This window comes from Bacillus rossius, chromosome 10, assembly GCF_032445375.1.
Source record: "Bacillus rossius redtenbacheri isolate Brsri chromosome 10, Brsri_v3, whole genome shotgun sequence".
NCBI classification, from domain to species: domain Eukaryota; kingdom Metazoa; phylum Arthropoda; class Insecta; order Phasmatodea; family Bacillidae; genus Bacillus; species Bacillus rossius.
The window spans coordinates 20,978,068-20,993,135 of record NC_086337.1 but is presented as its reverse complement, the minus strand read 5'-3'; the positions used below and the strand labels follow the sequence as shown (position 1 = coordinate 20,993,135).

Here is a 15,068-nt window from a genome sequence, read left to right as displayed (position 1 = left end):
AAAAAGGTAGGAGTGCGGCTGCGGCAACGCACGTACGCCTCAAACGTAATAGTCGCTGGAAAACTATACTTTTTTCATTTAAAGAAACCTGTCAACTTTTTTAGAAAATAAATTTGGGATTAAACTCAAACCATCACCACCCCTTTCTCGGACAGATACCCCAACAACTGACCGAAACAAAGATTACAAGAAAACTGCCCTACCGATTCGGAAATAAATACGGTAGTGCCGACTAGAGGTGTAAAAGTAACGAAAAATGCGTAACCGTATGTATTTGTTACTATAACAATTAGTACTCGTTACTATCGTTACGTTACTCGTTACTTCTGATACCGCATAACATGCTATGTTATGTTGCAGCAACGAATCCAGTCGTATTGCGTACGCGTACAGTATGACGTCGCGTAAATAATAATAAATAGAATATAAACAATTAACAATATTTGATAATTAATAGTTTTTGTTAACCAAGAAACAATTAAATTTCATTAGAGCGGCTTTTTGATATTATCTCTTTTAAGATAACAACCTAAAAAACGTGAAAATACGCGATTATAAAAACAAAACCATACATATTTCTAATTTGTAAAAAATACTTTCTTACGTTGTTTCTGTTCCAATCTCAAACTTTGTCTACACACGGCACAGATAACTAACGGAAGTTTGATGAAAGAAAGGATGGGATTCTATTTTTAAGCCACGCACTTAGGTGGCGACTGCGAGGCTGAAGAATGTGACGCGTCAACGGCAAGATGTCTAGTGGCGAGCGAGAGGGGTGGAGATAAAGCAGAAAAATAACAAAAGTGCGCTACAAGCGATCACGCCGTAAATTCCTCAAAAATACCTCGTTATAGCCGTGTTCTCGCTATTACCGTGCTCGCTATAACGAGATTCTACTGTACTTCTTCAGTTGTTCCCTCACACTGATGATGATGTAGACGATTTCTTGTCTTCTGAGCATGACTCCATCATTGGATTATGACTTAACCACCATAATTATTGTCAAAATCAGCTCTGTAGACAATGACACGTGCATTTGTGTAGATGCGGTACTCCTACACGCACATGGTTTTGTTGTAAGGCGGCCCATTGCTGTAAATTATCCCCCCCGTGAGAGAGCCAATTTTAAGCTCGGAGGGCGGTTTGGATTCAACTTTTTAACCACCGTATGTTTAGGGGCGTACGGACCTGGCTGAGACTCCTCTCAGGGTGTGACGTCGCCCGTGTGGGAGCTAAATTCGACCCCTCCGAATGCAAGTTACTTTAGCAGGACCTGGCCCGCTCTTAGTGTCAGGCTCGCTATAAGCATAATATGTTATGGTAGGTTCTTGAGGCTTTCCACACACTGGCTAAGTGTAGATGGTCGACACGTGGCCCAGAAATAACATGTGATTCCACAGATGTATTTTATTGATGACTACACATTACAGTCTGCCCGCTTGCACGCTCAAAGTAAACAGTTTAAAGGCCCTGTGGCATGAATCAGTTACACTAAGGTACAGAACACCCTCATGATTGTACATAGTTACACATTGTTTCATATCAAAGTTCCATTGAGGGGAAGCAAATATTTAACTAAACAGCCTGAGGATATTAAAAAAACAATTTGGATTATTAAATTACTATAACAGAATTAATTAGTCAACAATGGCGATGGATGAAGTCCCCAGAATAATGAAAGGTTAATTAATTAATTTTAAACTATAAATTGGTTTTTTGTTAAAATAAAAATCACACTATCGAACATCCACTTAATTGATTTCTTCATTTTGGCTTAAAAAATTGAGAAATTCATTTTTACTTTTATGATGATCGTAGAAACTATTCACAGCAACTACTTAATTCAAATAAAACTAAAAAAAAAATGTTTTTTTTTTTTTTTTTTTTGTGAGGAGACCATGTTGTAAACAGTGACATTCTTGGGGCACCACGGTTGTGATTGCAGGTCTGATCCGCGGCACCAAGCACTGGCCGTTCGAGATGGTGGCCCGCATGTGGGAGCAGATCCTGCCCATCATACGCACGGCACAGGCCACCATGACCGAGGAAACCATAGGCGACTGGGGCGTGTGCTTTGCCACTGCGTCTGTGAGTGTCTTTTCTTAGAGGCCATCATGTCTTATGGCATTGTGTACCATTCTTCAGTATTCTCAGGTAGTGCTAAACATGGTGCCTACATGTCACAAAAGTCATAGAATATGGAACGACTAGTTACAGAATTCATGAAATGGTAGTGGTATGCCTCACCTCAAATTTAAATAGTACATTAAATATAAATAGTCGAGACTAACAATTTAAATCACATGGAATGTATCTATGAAAATATTTTAGTTTTCTAACATAAAAATAGTCATATTTATACGATTAGTAGATCAATTTCGTGTGATATTTAGTTTTGCCTGTTGTTATACTATATACTCTACCTCTGAGGAGTAAGAGACAATGCTCACTTTCGGGCAAAATGCACTTCAAACCATAAACTTGACCACTGTCTGATGATTTTTCTAGTGATCTACAATAAGTAGAAAGTAAGTTTAAGTATGGGTAGAAAATAGTTGAGTAAATAAGTGAGGTACTATCTGAGAAAATTTTATACAGCTCTCATGAAAAATATGGATATGTGACATTAATGACTTATACCTCCGAGGTACAGAGATAGATGTGTGTGTGTGTGTGTGTGTGTGTGTGTGTGTGTGTATATATATATATATAAATAAAAAGAATTGATTAATAAAGGTTTTGAAGAAGTTTGATTAAAAGGTCCAGAAAAAGCCCTGCTTAGATCCCTAGGAGGGGTCGGGGGAAAGGGCCAGATGAGTTCAGCGGGGGATGTCTTGTAATGTGTTGATGGTCTCTTATGAGGCTTGGCTGCTGATCCTTCCCTGGAGCTGGTCCTCTTAGAAGTTGCGTGGATGTCGGTTCCTATTTCCCAGTGCTTTCAGGTATCTCAATATTGCTCGAATACCCAAGCGCTGTGTGACAGCCTACCCGTACACTCTGGTATCGGATCAATTGTCTTCACAGTCTTTGGCGCTTGCTACGGCCTGTAAGAAGACAGGTCTACATCGACACAGATCTCTTTCTGACTCTCCGCGGAACACTGGTCGTAGCTTCGACCTAGGCACTCTGCCGCGGGCGGACAGGCGTCAGTCTCAGTTTGTGCTGTGAATCAGCTGCCGAAGCTGAGAGTGGCGCAGTGAGCAAGCTCGGCTGCCTTCGGGGTTGTTTTCTTGGTGTCCCCCCAGACACGTACTGCTTCTGCAGGGCCAAAGGACAGCCATTATACTATTTCTGAGAGTCTGTTATTGATGTAGTATAGGGTGGGTTTCTGGAATTTGTGCTGCTCTTGGGAACTCCAGGCCTCTGTGGTGCCGTGTGCTCTCGGCCTGCCTGGTGGGTGGGCCGGGGTAGCGGCCGGTTGGGTGGCTCAGGCTGCTTCCTGGGTCCTCTGCATGGTTGCCCAGGGCAACCAGAGATGCTGGCGTGGTCGTCCTGGCAATGTGTTTGGGAAGAGAGGGACTGACTTGCGTGGCATGTCACATGCCAGTGTTTGTACTGTCAAAACGGCCAGACCTCAATCAGACCTGATCCTGTGAAATGCATGTCCAGTGTCTCTCCACTGCACCCCCTCCTTCAGATAAATGACTTAGAAATACAGTGTGTAACTGCAACTAATTTACTTTGCCTTTATTTGATTGAACATGAAATTTTCACGAATAACTTTAATGAACTAGGTATGTCCTAGAAACATTATCCTTTCAAGTGATATGTATTGATAACAGCAGAATCTTATTTATTATACAAAAAAAAATTCTAAAATCTCTAATATAAAGTTATCATACAAGACAGATAAAGAACTAGCAAACAAGAATAGCAGTGGATTTCTTTCACTTATGAGAGACAATGCAACTACAACTCTTGTCAAAGGGACTTGAGTTGCTTGAAATGACATGATTCAGATCAGTGTTTTATCTCTTCCATGGTCAAGGGAGAGGATAGTTATGAAAAAATATGCAAGATCTTAGTGCAGGCAGCATGTTATTTTGGGTTTTGCAAGCTGAGCTGTTAAAACACCTATAATCACAAAGTGATGCATGTTAAGAATTATGATGTAAGTGTTGAAGTAATTTGCTTAAATAAAAAAATTTATTTTTTAATTCTCCTCACAAAATAAATTCCGGTATCTGCCACTGAACTTTTTTGTAGTGTTTGAGCAACTTTTCAGGTTCAATGTTATAACTAGGTTAAAAATAAAAAGACTTAAGTAATATTAAGGTAAGTGAAACATAGGTGTGAAAAATGCTGTTAGGTAAAATATAGTGAGCTAAACAAAATTAAGCAAAAAGAAGGTGAAAAAGATAGGCATATCACAGTTTTCTTTTAGATAGTTTTGTAAAACTTGCATTTTAGGAGTATCATTGCTTTGAGGGATAACAAAGGGTACTCTGGAAACAATATCAGTTGGTCACTCTAATTTGATAAAACAATTTTTTTAAATTTTTATTTTATATATTTTTTTCAGGAGGTAAGGGATCCAAACCGCCAACATTGGCTGTTAGAAATGCTTATGGAGGATCCACTTCGTGATGAAGCTTCAATTAAAGATTGCGGGTAAGTTGGAAGTTTTTTTGTGTTTTTGGGTTTACTATTTTATATTTATATATTTATATATTTTCATTTTAGATCATAGTATTTGTGTTACTTTTCAACTGTAATTTAAAAATAATCTCTTCCTAGTATAGCATATAATTCAATTATTCAACTTGCTTGGAGAAAATTTAAGAAATGAGTATTTCCATGCCTTAACATATTATTTTACACTTTACAGTATAACTTTTAGTGGGAATGTGCGATGGTTACTTTTTAATTGAGAAGCTTACCCAAAGTGAAGCCTACCTCATGCTACAGAATTTCATAGGAAAATAGTCAAAGAATTGAGGTAAAACTTGCTTTTCACTCTTAAAAGACTGTCCTTCAGGTTGCCCATATTTATCTTTTATAAAGTAGATAAAACTATATTATGTAATATATATTTAAATATGTTTTTAAGTACTGTCTTTTGAATACTGTAAGTTTTATGCATTTTTATTTACGTAAGGGTTAAATAAGTGGAAAATTTATGTAATTTAGTTTTATGCTTGACTAAAACTTTTTATGTACTGTAAATGTATTGACTCAGTTAAATTATTGGCTTATTATTAGTATTTTTCTTGATGCATAAATCAAAAGACTTGTAAATATCTAGCTTGGCTGTGTTTATTCAGCAGGATACCAATAATTTATCTGGATGGTGTGTTCAGTATTAAGTGGGTCTTAATGTATTAATGTTTTGAACAGGACTATCTCTGGAAGTTAACTTTGTCAAATAATGAATTTTGGGCAGTTGTGTGATTACCCGGTATTTATTTTAATATTTTCTTTAGTAGGCCAAAAGTGAAGGTCACTATTATGCAGTAGCAAGTACCAAATACAGTATGTCCATAAAAGAATGTCCTAATTATAAGTGTTAATAGTATCAACTGTAAGCATTGTATAGTTTTGTTTTAAGGTCACAATTAAGAAGTAACTCATACAGTTATAGATAAGCGCATGCACAAGTACTGCTTTGTTGTTTTCTCGCTTGCAGCAGCACCACCAACGCAAAATGGTGATTCCTGAGTGTTAAGTGTTTTGTATTCTGCAAATTCAGTTCAACTTGCATTTAGTTTAAAGTTGGTTGAAGTCCTTGACTGTTGGATTGGTCATAATGGTTGAAATGACAGAGCTCTTTTTCGCTGGCCTCCACGTTCACCTGACACAAAGCCATGCAATTTTTCTTTTTGGGGCTTTATAAAAAAATTGTGTCTATGTTTTGCCACTACCTAACAATTTTCTGGAGTTTAGAAACAGAATTGAAGAGGCTATTACTTCCATTACTCCGGACAGTTAACCAAACTGTGGGAAGAATTGGACTTTAGGTTGGATATGTCCCGTATAACTAAAGGTGCACATATTGAACGTTTGAAAGAAAAATTAGGTTAGTTTACCTTCAATTTGATGTACAATTTGTTGTAAATATGTAGTATAAATTAAGCTGTTATATACCATTGAAACTGGAACATTGTTTTATGGACATTATGTATAATACTGATTTTTTTTTTCGTGGGTGCTGCACAGACGGTTGTACACCTTGCAAGGCGCCCTGAACCAGCAAGAGTGGAGGGTTGCGGAGTTGTTCAACAGACTGCTGGAGTACCTCAAGCCGTACCTGACACATCCGTTTCAGAATGTGAGGGAGAGGTTGGGGAGGTAAGGACTCTTGAGCCTTTGAATGGAAAGGCGACACCTGATCTTCTTTAGCTAACCTAACCATACTTCAATAGTTTATTTGCTAAACAATACTATACACAGTAAGATATTTCCAAAATTTACTATTTTTCACTTTTATTCCCAAACCTAAAATAATAAAAATTTATTAATAGTAGTAGTTAATAGTAGTTTTGTTGATTTTTAATTTATATGTCACGAGTAAATATAAATTGTTTAATTAAAATAGCTCAGCAGTATGTGTAAGACATCTTGAACTGCACTGTTAAGCTACCTGTTGGGTGGCTACCCGGCCGGGCACCGGCAAGTAATATGGCAGTCTGCCGCTGGGCTTGTGCTCAGCAAGGAGGGAGAATATAAAAATAAACCAGCCGGAGAGGGGAGGGGTGGGTGGATATATGTATGTGTGTGTGGGGATATGGACGTGTGTGTGTGCGGAGGTGTGCGAACTGCAGGTGTGTGTGTGTGTGGGGGAGGGGAGGGTGGGTGCGAGCTTGTGGGTGTGTGGGCATGTGCCTTTGTACAAATGTGTGGGGAGAGGGGTGCATGCACACGTGTGCACGTGAATATCTGTGTGCTTGGGGGGAAGCGTGCGTGCGCGGCGATGCAGCAGTGTTTGTGTTTCTCCCTCCCTCCCTCACCGTAGAACACCTCCACCATGTTTCTTCATTGTGACAAGAGCATTTCTGTCATTTCTGAAAATAATGTAACGGTCAGTAAAATAATGAGAGTTAATGCTGTTTTCATTAAATTATGTTTCAGTTAAACTAATGAGGCCATATTTTGAGTTTACTAGATTTTCGTGAAATTCAATATCTTTTTTCTTTAGACCTCTTACATTTTGATAATAGATACCACACTCTTTAGGACTGGACTTCACAGAAAAGCAGTTAAGAAATCCCCCCAGGCACCACAGTAGAGCAAGAGGCTGTTACACTAGAAACTGAAGGTACTGAGTTCAACCCACTACCGTAGTTGGATTCGTCAGAGATTGAAACATTGCTGCTAATTGGCTCAGGATGTAGTTTACCATGCACCCACTTGGCCAGAAAACTATATTTTTTAGTCTACTGAAGTCTTCCTCTAACACAGATATATGGAATGATGCATAGGAGTTGTATTTTGTTTTGAGTTGGGTCACTTTTACTAAGGATAAATTAAGTTCACGAGAGATATTATCAACAATTTCTTTTTCGTGAACAGTTGGTTCAAATCTTATTACAAATAGACTACTTTTGTTCTTCTTGTAGCTGGCTTGGTGATCATCTGGAGTGGGGATGTATTCCTCTGTATTTCATGTGTTTTTTTTTCTTTTCGTGTTCTTTTTTTTTTTTTTTTTTTTTGTGGCAGGATGTTCAATAGGATGAGGCTTGCGACCATTCTTCACTTCGATAAAGCCGACGCTGTCGACATAATGGATGTTATATTTGGTGTTACCTTCACTGCGTCGTTCGCGCTGAGCGCAAGAGCATGGTCGGGTGACTTGGTTGTAGATGATTTTTTGAGGGCTTGACTGTATGAGTTTATTTCAGAGCATTTGTTCCTTAGATATTTTTATGTTTCATTATTTTTAATACAAGGAAGTATGTAAAATAAATCATAAAAAATTATTAGAGTTGGATTTGTGTAATTGACTGTAATGGAATTGTAGAATTGACTCTTAATGTAAGAAGAGCCTTAGCAGACTGTGCCAGTCTCGAAGAGTGTGTGTTTGTTAAACCTTGTACAGGTAACACTGTGATTTGAAGTCATTTGGGAGAGAGTGAAGTTGTGAGCCCAGTTAAAATGTTTTCCCAGTGTTTTAACCAATATCTTTGAGACGGACCTGGTGATCGGGGAAGGAGCAGGAACCCGCTCCCCTCACATTGGGCAGTTTATGTCGGAGATCACCCCACAGCTGGAAGTTCTCTACCAGCAGGGGCCTGAAGCTGAAAACGGCCGTGCCAACCATGTGGTGGACAAAGGCAAGAACTATTAACCATGCATGGGCTGATTAGATCCTCAAATCCTTGAACAGCATCGTTCGAAAGATTTGTTATTTAATGGTAAATATTATACAACATGTAGTAAATTCAAAAATTCAACACTGACAACTCTGAAGTTTACTTCATACTTATCTTTTATATATACATAATACTGTATATATATAATAAATATATATAATATATTTTATATAGAGGTGGGACGATACCACATTTTCAATACTCGATACTGTATTGTTTTTTCAGTTCGATACTTTCGATACTTTCGATACTGCAGGGAAAAATATTTTTCCATTAACAATTATTACAAATAACATAAATTAGTTTTAAACTATATAAATTCCCTCTTTATTACAAAAATACAAACTGCAAACAACTTTAAAGACTTGAGTATAAAAATCAATATAAAAAATAGAAGTGAAATACAAAATGAGAAACAGTGGCCTTACAAAATGTTATGAAGTCCTTTCTTGGAAGGGGGGAAAAGTTACTAAGCCTAATAAATTAGAAATAAAAAAATTAGGCTATTGTAAAAAAGAAAATCAGAAATTTGTGCTTGTTTGTTTCATTGTACAAACAACTTTATGCAACAGAACAATTTTCAATAAAATTTTAACTTGAGAAACGTAAATTACTAGGGTTGTGCGAATGTTCGGTATACCGATACCGAAATCGAAATTTTGCTACTTTCATTTTCGATTTCGGTAAGAATTTCATCTGTCGAAGTTCGTTTTTAGCGAAATATTTCGAGCCAAACGAAAGTTCAATAGCTTACCGAAGTTCGTTTGTTCTAGTTGAAAAAGAACTCGTAATTTAATAAAAATGTACAGTAGAATACCTGTACAATAACGTACCTTATTATAAAGTATATTTCACTTAACAAATTTTTTTTAAGTCCCCGCCAAAAATCGTATCTTCGCCATGCAAAACGGTTTCAGTTTAAAGTATCATATTTTCACTATAACGTATAAGTTCTACTAGTAGCGTGGCATTACTACACCAAAATTTACTTAAACTGGTAAATAAATTTCCAGCTAAATAAATAATGTAGTAGAACAAAGATACACAAATACCACCGCAACGTATTTTCTAACCTCTAAATTCTCAAAACAAAGTTAACAAACAGTTGCGCGCACAACCATAGATTATACCGTACGTAGTATAAGACGTGAGCAACACAACACCATTCGATACATCGAAAGACGGAGGTTTGAGAGAAGTATTAATTATTTAGACAAAAGTGTTACGCTACGCTAAAAATACTGTTTGATGTCTGTGCCGGGATTGTTTATTGTTATTGTTGAGTTTATTTTCAGGTTACGTTAGACACTGCATTGTATTTGTGCTACAATATGAATGATCCTGGAGATAAAAAGAAACGAAAGCAATTCACGCTTAAGGAAAAAGTGGATATACTCAGATAACTAGATAAGGGGAAAAAAGCAAGTCGCAGTTGCGAATACATATGGCATTGCGGCTCTCCTATAGCTATTTTTTTTATATATTTTTTTCTCTTTGTAAAGATATGTATGCATGTTTCAGTACTAAGTACAAAAACTTGAGGTACCTGTAAGTACTTAGCACTGAGATTCTACTGTAATGTCTTTATATGATTTGCTTGTTATTACTAATAATGTAATAACATATGCAAATCATATAAAGACATTAATTAGAAAAAAATATTTCCATTAAGATTAATTTACGTGGTGATGAAAAAAACTCACGTTAATGAAAATACGGTAAAATCATAATTTGAACAAACATGGCAGATAAAGTAAACAAAATTCAACCGTGATTACAGTAGGCCTAGGTATCAAAACAAAATCATGCAATATTTGAAAAATTACCTGATTCATTTCCTTTCAAACAGTAGTGTAGGTACTATATTCGTAAAACATACATTCCAGAACTGTTAGTACACTATTTAGTATTTACCGTATACACATAAACAAAGAACGTACCTACTTTTATTCGCGCACAGCCAAACAAAAACATTGTCGTCTGCTTTATTTAAATTCTACATACTCTGACTGGCATATAAAATCCTCATAATATACAGCCAATTAGACAAAAAGGTCAAGTCACTGCATGTAATGACCACTTGGCAGCAACCATTTGTTATGTTTTGTTTTGACCATGTCCCTTGCCTGGTCTACAGCTTCCTGAGCTAGCCATGTGTGACAGTGGTGCAAGATGGCGGCCGTTCCGCAGTATTCACGTATTTTTTCATCAGTACCATGCACGTGATAAATATATTATCATGACTGCGACATTACGACTGTAAAGGAAATAGTCTGTGCGCTGAAAGATCTGGATTGATTCTTGAAATTTACGAGTGACATGGGGCTGTGTTGTATGGTCCAGGGCGGATGTTGATTATATTAAATAGTAATATTTATATATACATCAAAAGGTACCAAAATGATTTATGTAATAGAATTTATTACTGAAGAGCAAATTTTGGGGCACTTTTTTCTTTGTTAATTAAAAAATTTCGCTTAACTTTCGTTAAGAATATATTTATCTCATAGAAAAATTCATTTTCGTTTCACTTTCGCGAAACTTGATAAATTTTCTTTCACTTTCATTTCGTGTGGATAAAGTCACTTTTGCACATCCCTATAAATTACAAAACAATCCGATCGTAAGAAAACAATAAATATTCAGTTCAAAGATTAATGAATGTACAAAATATGAGATCCGTGCCTTGGTGAAGCGCGCTCACCATTTTCATAATCATTGCTAGTTTGTGCCACTAGTCTCGCTTGGTGCTGGCCATTGATGCTACTAGCGAAGTACACAGTCTTCCTGATACTATCCATATCTATGGTATAATAAAGTTATTTTCTTACGTTTGCAAAAGTAAACAATGAACGTTTTTCAAAATAAAAGCGCTAAAACGTAGTTTATCAGGAGGAATATAACAAAAAAAAATTTGTGCATTTTAGGACTTTTCCGCTTCATAAAAACGGATGAAACGGGAAATTAATGATTTTATAAGTGTATGTTTTGGGAAAGTAAACCATTGTAAATATAGTACTTTCGACGGGACCAAAATTAATCCGAGTATGACACAGAAAAATGTATGAAACGGGAACGTATCATCGAGGTTCTACTGTAGTTGTATTTTGTACGATGGCGACTCAAAACTTAATTCAATACAAATGAACAAGCATTGTGGTATCGAAAAAATGTATCGAACTTCCAGTTTCGATACTCGATACTTTTCGATACTGTCAAGTATTGAAGGTATCGAAGGTATCAAAGTATCAAAGTATCGAAAATCCCATCACTAATTTTATATATTTTATATATATATTTTCAAGAAACTTAGTTCGAGAAACAAACATTTAAAGGTTTGAACCCTTCATGACACTGCTTAATATTTTTCTTCTCTTTATTAAATGTTATTTTATTTTTGACTTTGAGACCTATATTTGTGTTTGTGAAGTGGATTTGAAGTAATTTTTATGATTTGATTTTAAGAAAATTGGGATTTAACCTATCACTGCTTTTAATATGTTACATACGTAGCTATTTCTTTCCTAATGTTACTTCAGGTGTGGATTTTGCTGTTTTTTTTACTGTTCATTCTTTCCTGCATGTTGTAATGATTTTCTTATATGATTTTAGTGAAATAAAGCTGCTGCTGTTAATGTTATTATACTCATTGAAAATTGTAATGTCTAATATGTTGCAGGTGTAGTACAAGAAACAAAAGAGCAGATAAGTGAAGAGGAGAAGGACAAAGCAATAAGGTTACTTAAAACAGGTAGATAGTTCAAAATATGCTACAGTTTATTTTTGTTGATACCTTATGTATTTATATTTAGATTTTCATACTGTGCTGTTACTATTTTCATAATGCACAGAAAGTTATGACTTATTTTAATGATACTATTATTTATAAAGGCTTATTATTTTGATTGTTATTATTATTATTATGAAATTTTATTATTTAATTTGTATATTGTTCGCCCGCAAAAGTTATTTAAATATATTTTTTATTAATTATGTATATCTACGAGAGCTATGCTCTATGACCTGAAATGGACTTATATGGACAGTCAATTGAGTATACCCCTCTAAGGACTAATGAACTTAACGAATTAACGAGGATTTTATTCGGGGTATTACTTAAAGAAATTTTCATTGTTGGAAATTTTCGTTTTAAATTTACCGCATTTTTGTGTTTTCAATTGTATTAATAAGTGTTATTTACGGTATTTATATTGTAAATTACGCTAACCGATTTTGGTTTCGGCCAATGAGAGGCCGTGTTTTAGATGTGAGGCGTCTAGAACGTATTAATTAAAGAGGTTGGTTGTATGAAGGCGTCTGATGCCGACGCAAAGGCGCGAGGCCTATTTTAAATTTGAAATATAGCTAGCTAGATTATGCCATCCGACACTCAGGATGAGCTTAAACGACGTATAAATAAATAATGTGTAAGATTATAAGGGCATATTCTGACGGATATGTTATTAGGAGTGAAAATCTGTAAGTAAAGATCTTGCATTTTGTATCGCCCATAGACATACCCAGCTGTATGTAATTTCGTCGTAAATAACTCCGATTTGACTACAAACTGATTAGTTTTCACGTAAAAGGTGTCAATTATCCTGAACTACGTCATGAATTATTAGTTCCAAGATTTAAATTATTATTTTATTTTGTGATACCCAGAGGTGAAATGGGAGTACAAGTTTCGTGTCTCTACCATATAAACGCCAAGGCAAATACGAACCCAAATATAAACATAAACAGTAATCATACTAATTATTAATTGTGCTATGATTTCAAACATTTTCTGGTATGTAAGAATGCGTCCGTAAAAACATCATTTGATTTATTTTCTGAACATACACTAACGAACTTTTGTGAACGATTCATGTGTGCTACGTATTTTCCTGATGTTTTAATTTACATAAGCGCATATCCACGAGTCATGTTCAGTATCGTTAGGATTGTTTTTCTGTGATTTTTTTTTATCTAATTATATTAATATTGATTTTTATCTCTACACATATGTTAGTTGTCCCTGATGAATAGCAATTTTTATTATTAATAAAAACCTGAATTCTATCCCTATGTGTTGATATATGTTACCTAGCTACCTGTGTCCAAGAGTGTGTGTTTTATGATAAATAACATTTTTTTTGCATGTTTCTAAGGGTCAGAGTACAAGAGCATAACAGTACCATTGACACATATATATGTCTATATATATATTTTGAAAAATAGTGACAGCCAGTGTATATCGTCCCGACAACACACACACAACAAAAGGGTCTATATATAAATAAACGAGTACTATTAATGGTACTGGCACCAGCAGTAAGAACACACCGAAGAAGTTTAGCAGCAGTATAGTATAGAAAGTGGCGCACATAAACGTGGGGCCCGAGTGTGTTGACACTGAGTTGTTGCACCTTAATTCAAGTTGTCATTTGATCCTGCATTGTGTATCTAATCCATTATAATAACATGGCACACAACCACCCCACATACTCGCTCAGGAGTCGGCGTGACAGTATGTGTGAAGACTGCGATAACACAGGGAATTCAGGAAGTGACACGGCGACATCATCAGCAGGGGGTTCACCAGGGAACACTTGTGTGGAGGGACCTAGTGATCACTCTACCACCGTGACTGAGAGGTTAGGGCGGCCCACGTCACCAGCAACAGGGGAGCAGGAGGAAAGGGAGGCCACTGTCCCTAACATCACACCATTGCCAGATAATACTTCTACATCACCTGTGACACTGGAAGCACTCATGCAATTATTACGGCAGAGTAATACTCAACTAAATGCGAAATTAGAACAGAACAATACTCAAATGGAGCAGCATAATGCATCCCTAAATGCAAAATTAGAACAGAACAATACTCAAATGGAGCAGCATAATGCATCCCTAAATGCAAAATTAGAACAGAACAATACTCAAATGGGGAGGCTTACGACTGAGTTGGGAGCGCTGAGGGATCAGACCAACTCAGGATTAAAGAGCCTGGAACACAGCATTGAGGTTAGGCTGGCCCAGCAACACGAACAGGTCCAGCAGATATCTGAGCAGGTATCACAGAACAGTAGTCGTGTGGACAGTCTGGAGACTCATGTAACATCCATACGAAACATGATCTCAAATGAACACCAGGGACAAGCTAGTGCTAGGGAGGAGGTGCGAGGACATCTCCAGCATCTCGAACATAGACTGGAGGACATGGAGGTGGCTACTGCCACACTACGAGATAGAATCGAGCACCTTAGTGTACACCCCAGTCCCAGGAGTGAGTCAGCTGACCGCCAAGCTCATGTACCGTCACACACAGCCCCTGTGTCAACTGTACCGACTGCCCCAGTAGACAGGCAACCGTACCCCAGTGAGATGTACACAATTCCACTGCTACCCATCCACAATCATCCTACCGTTCAAATGGATCTGCCCAGAGAAACCCCTGTATTGAGCCCATCCAACATTGATGCGGCCACGCTCATGCACCATCCAGCTAAGCATTGGGCAGAAGCTATGCCCACGTTTGCTGGCAGAGCTACAGAGAACCCCATCCGTTTTCTGAAAAGATTTGAGGAATACACCTCAACCTTTCATTTGAGAGATACAGAGATACTGAAGTGTCTCAACAGCGCCCTGAAAGGACCGGCATTTTACTGGTGGGAGATGCTGAGTGCATCAACGCATAGTTACGCCCAGTTCCAGTCCCTGTTCCACAACCAGTATTGGAACATCCGAATACAGAGTCACCTCCGTGCACAGCTT

General features: G+C 36.9%; 1 protein-coding gene across 3 annotated transcripts in view; it reads left to right on the top strand.

The window, feature by feature from the left end:
• The window catches only part of LOC134535818 (proteasome activator complex subunit 4B-like), a 119,504-nt gene that overhangs the window by 69,592 nt on the left and 34,844 nt on the right, over positions 1–15,068 (top strand). For all 3 annotated transcript variants that reach the window (XM_063375110.1, XM_063375109.1, XM_063375111.1), the window contains 5 exons: positions 1,946–2,088; positions 4,523–4,611; positions 6,157–6,288; positions 8,104–8,270; positions 11,989–12,060. In XM_063375110.1, coding sequence (XP_063231180.1) covers positions 1,946–2,088; positions 4,523–4,611; positions 6,157–6,288; positions 8,104–8,270; positions 11,989–12,060 — 603 coding nt within the window. The remainder of the gene's footprint in view (positions 1–1,945; positions 2,089–4,522; positions 4,612–6,156; positions 6,289–8,103; positions 8,271–11,988; positions 12,061–15,068) is intronic.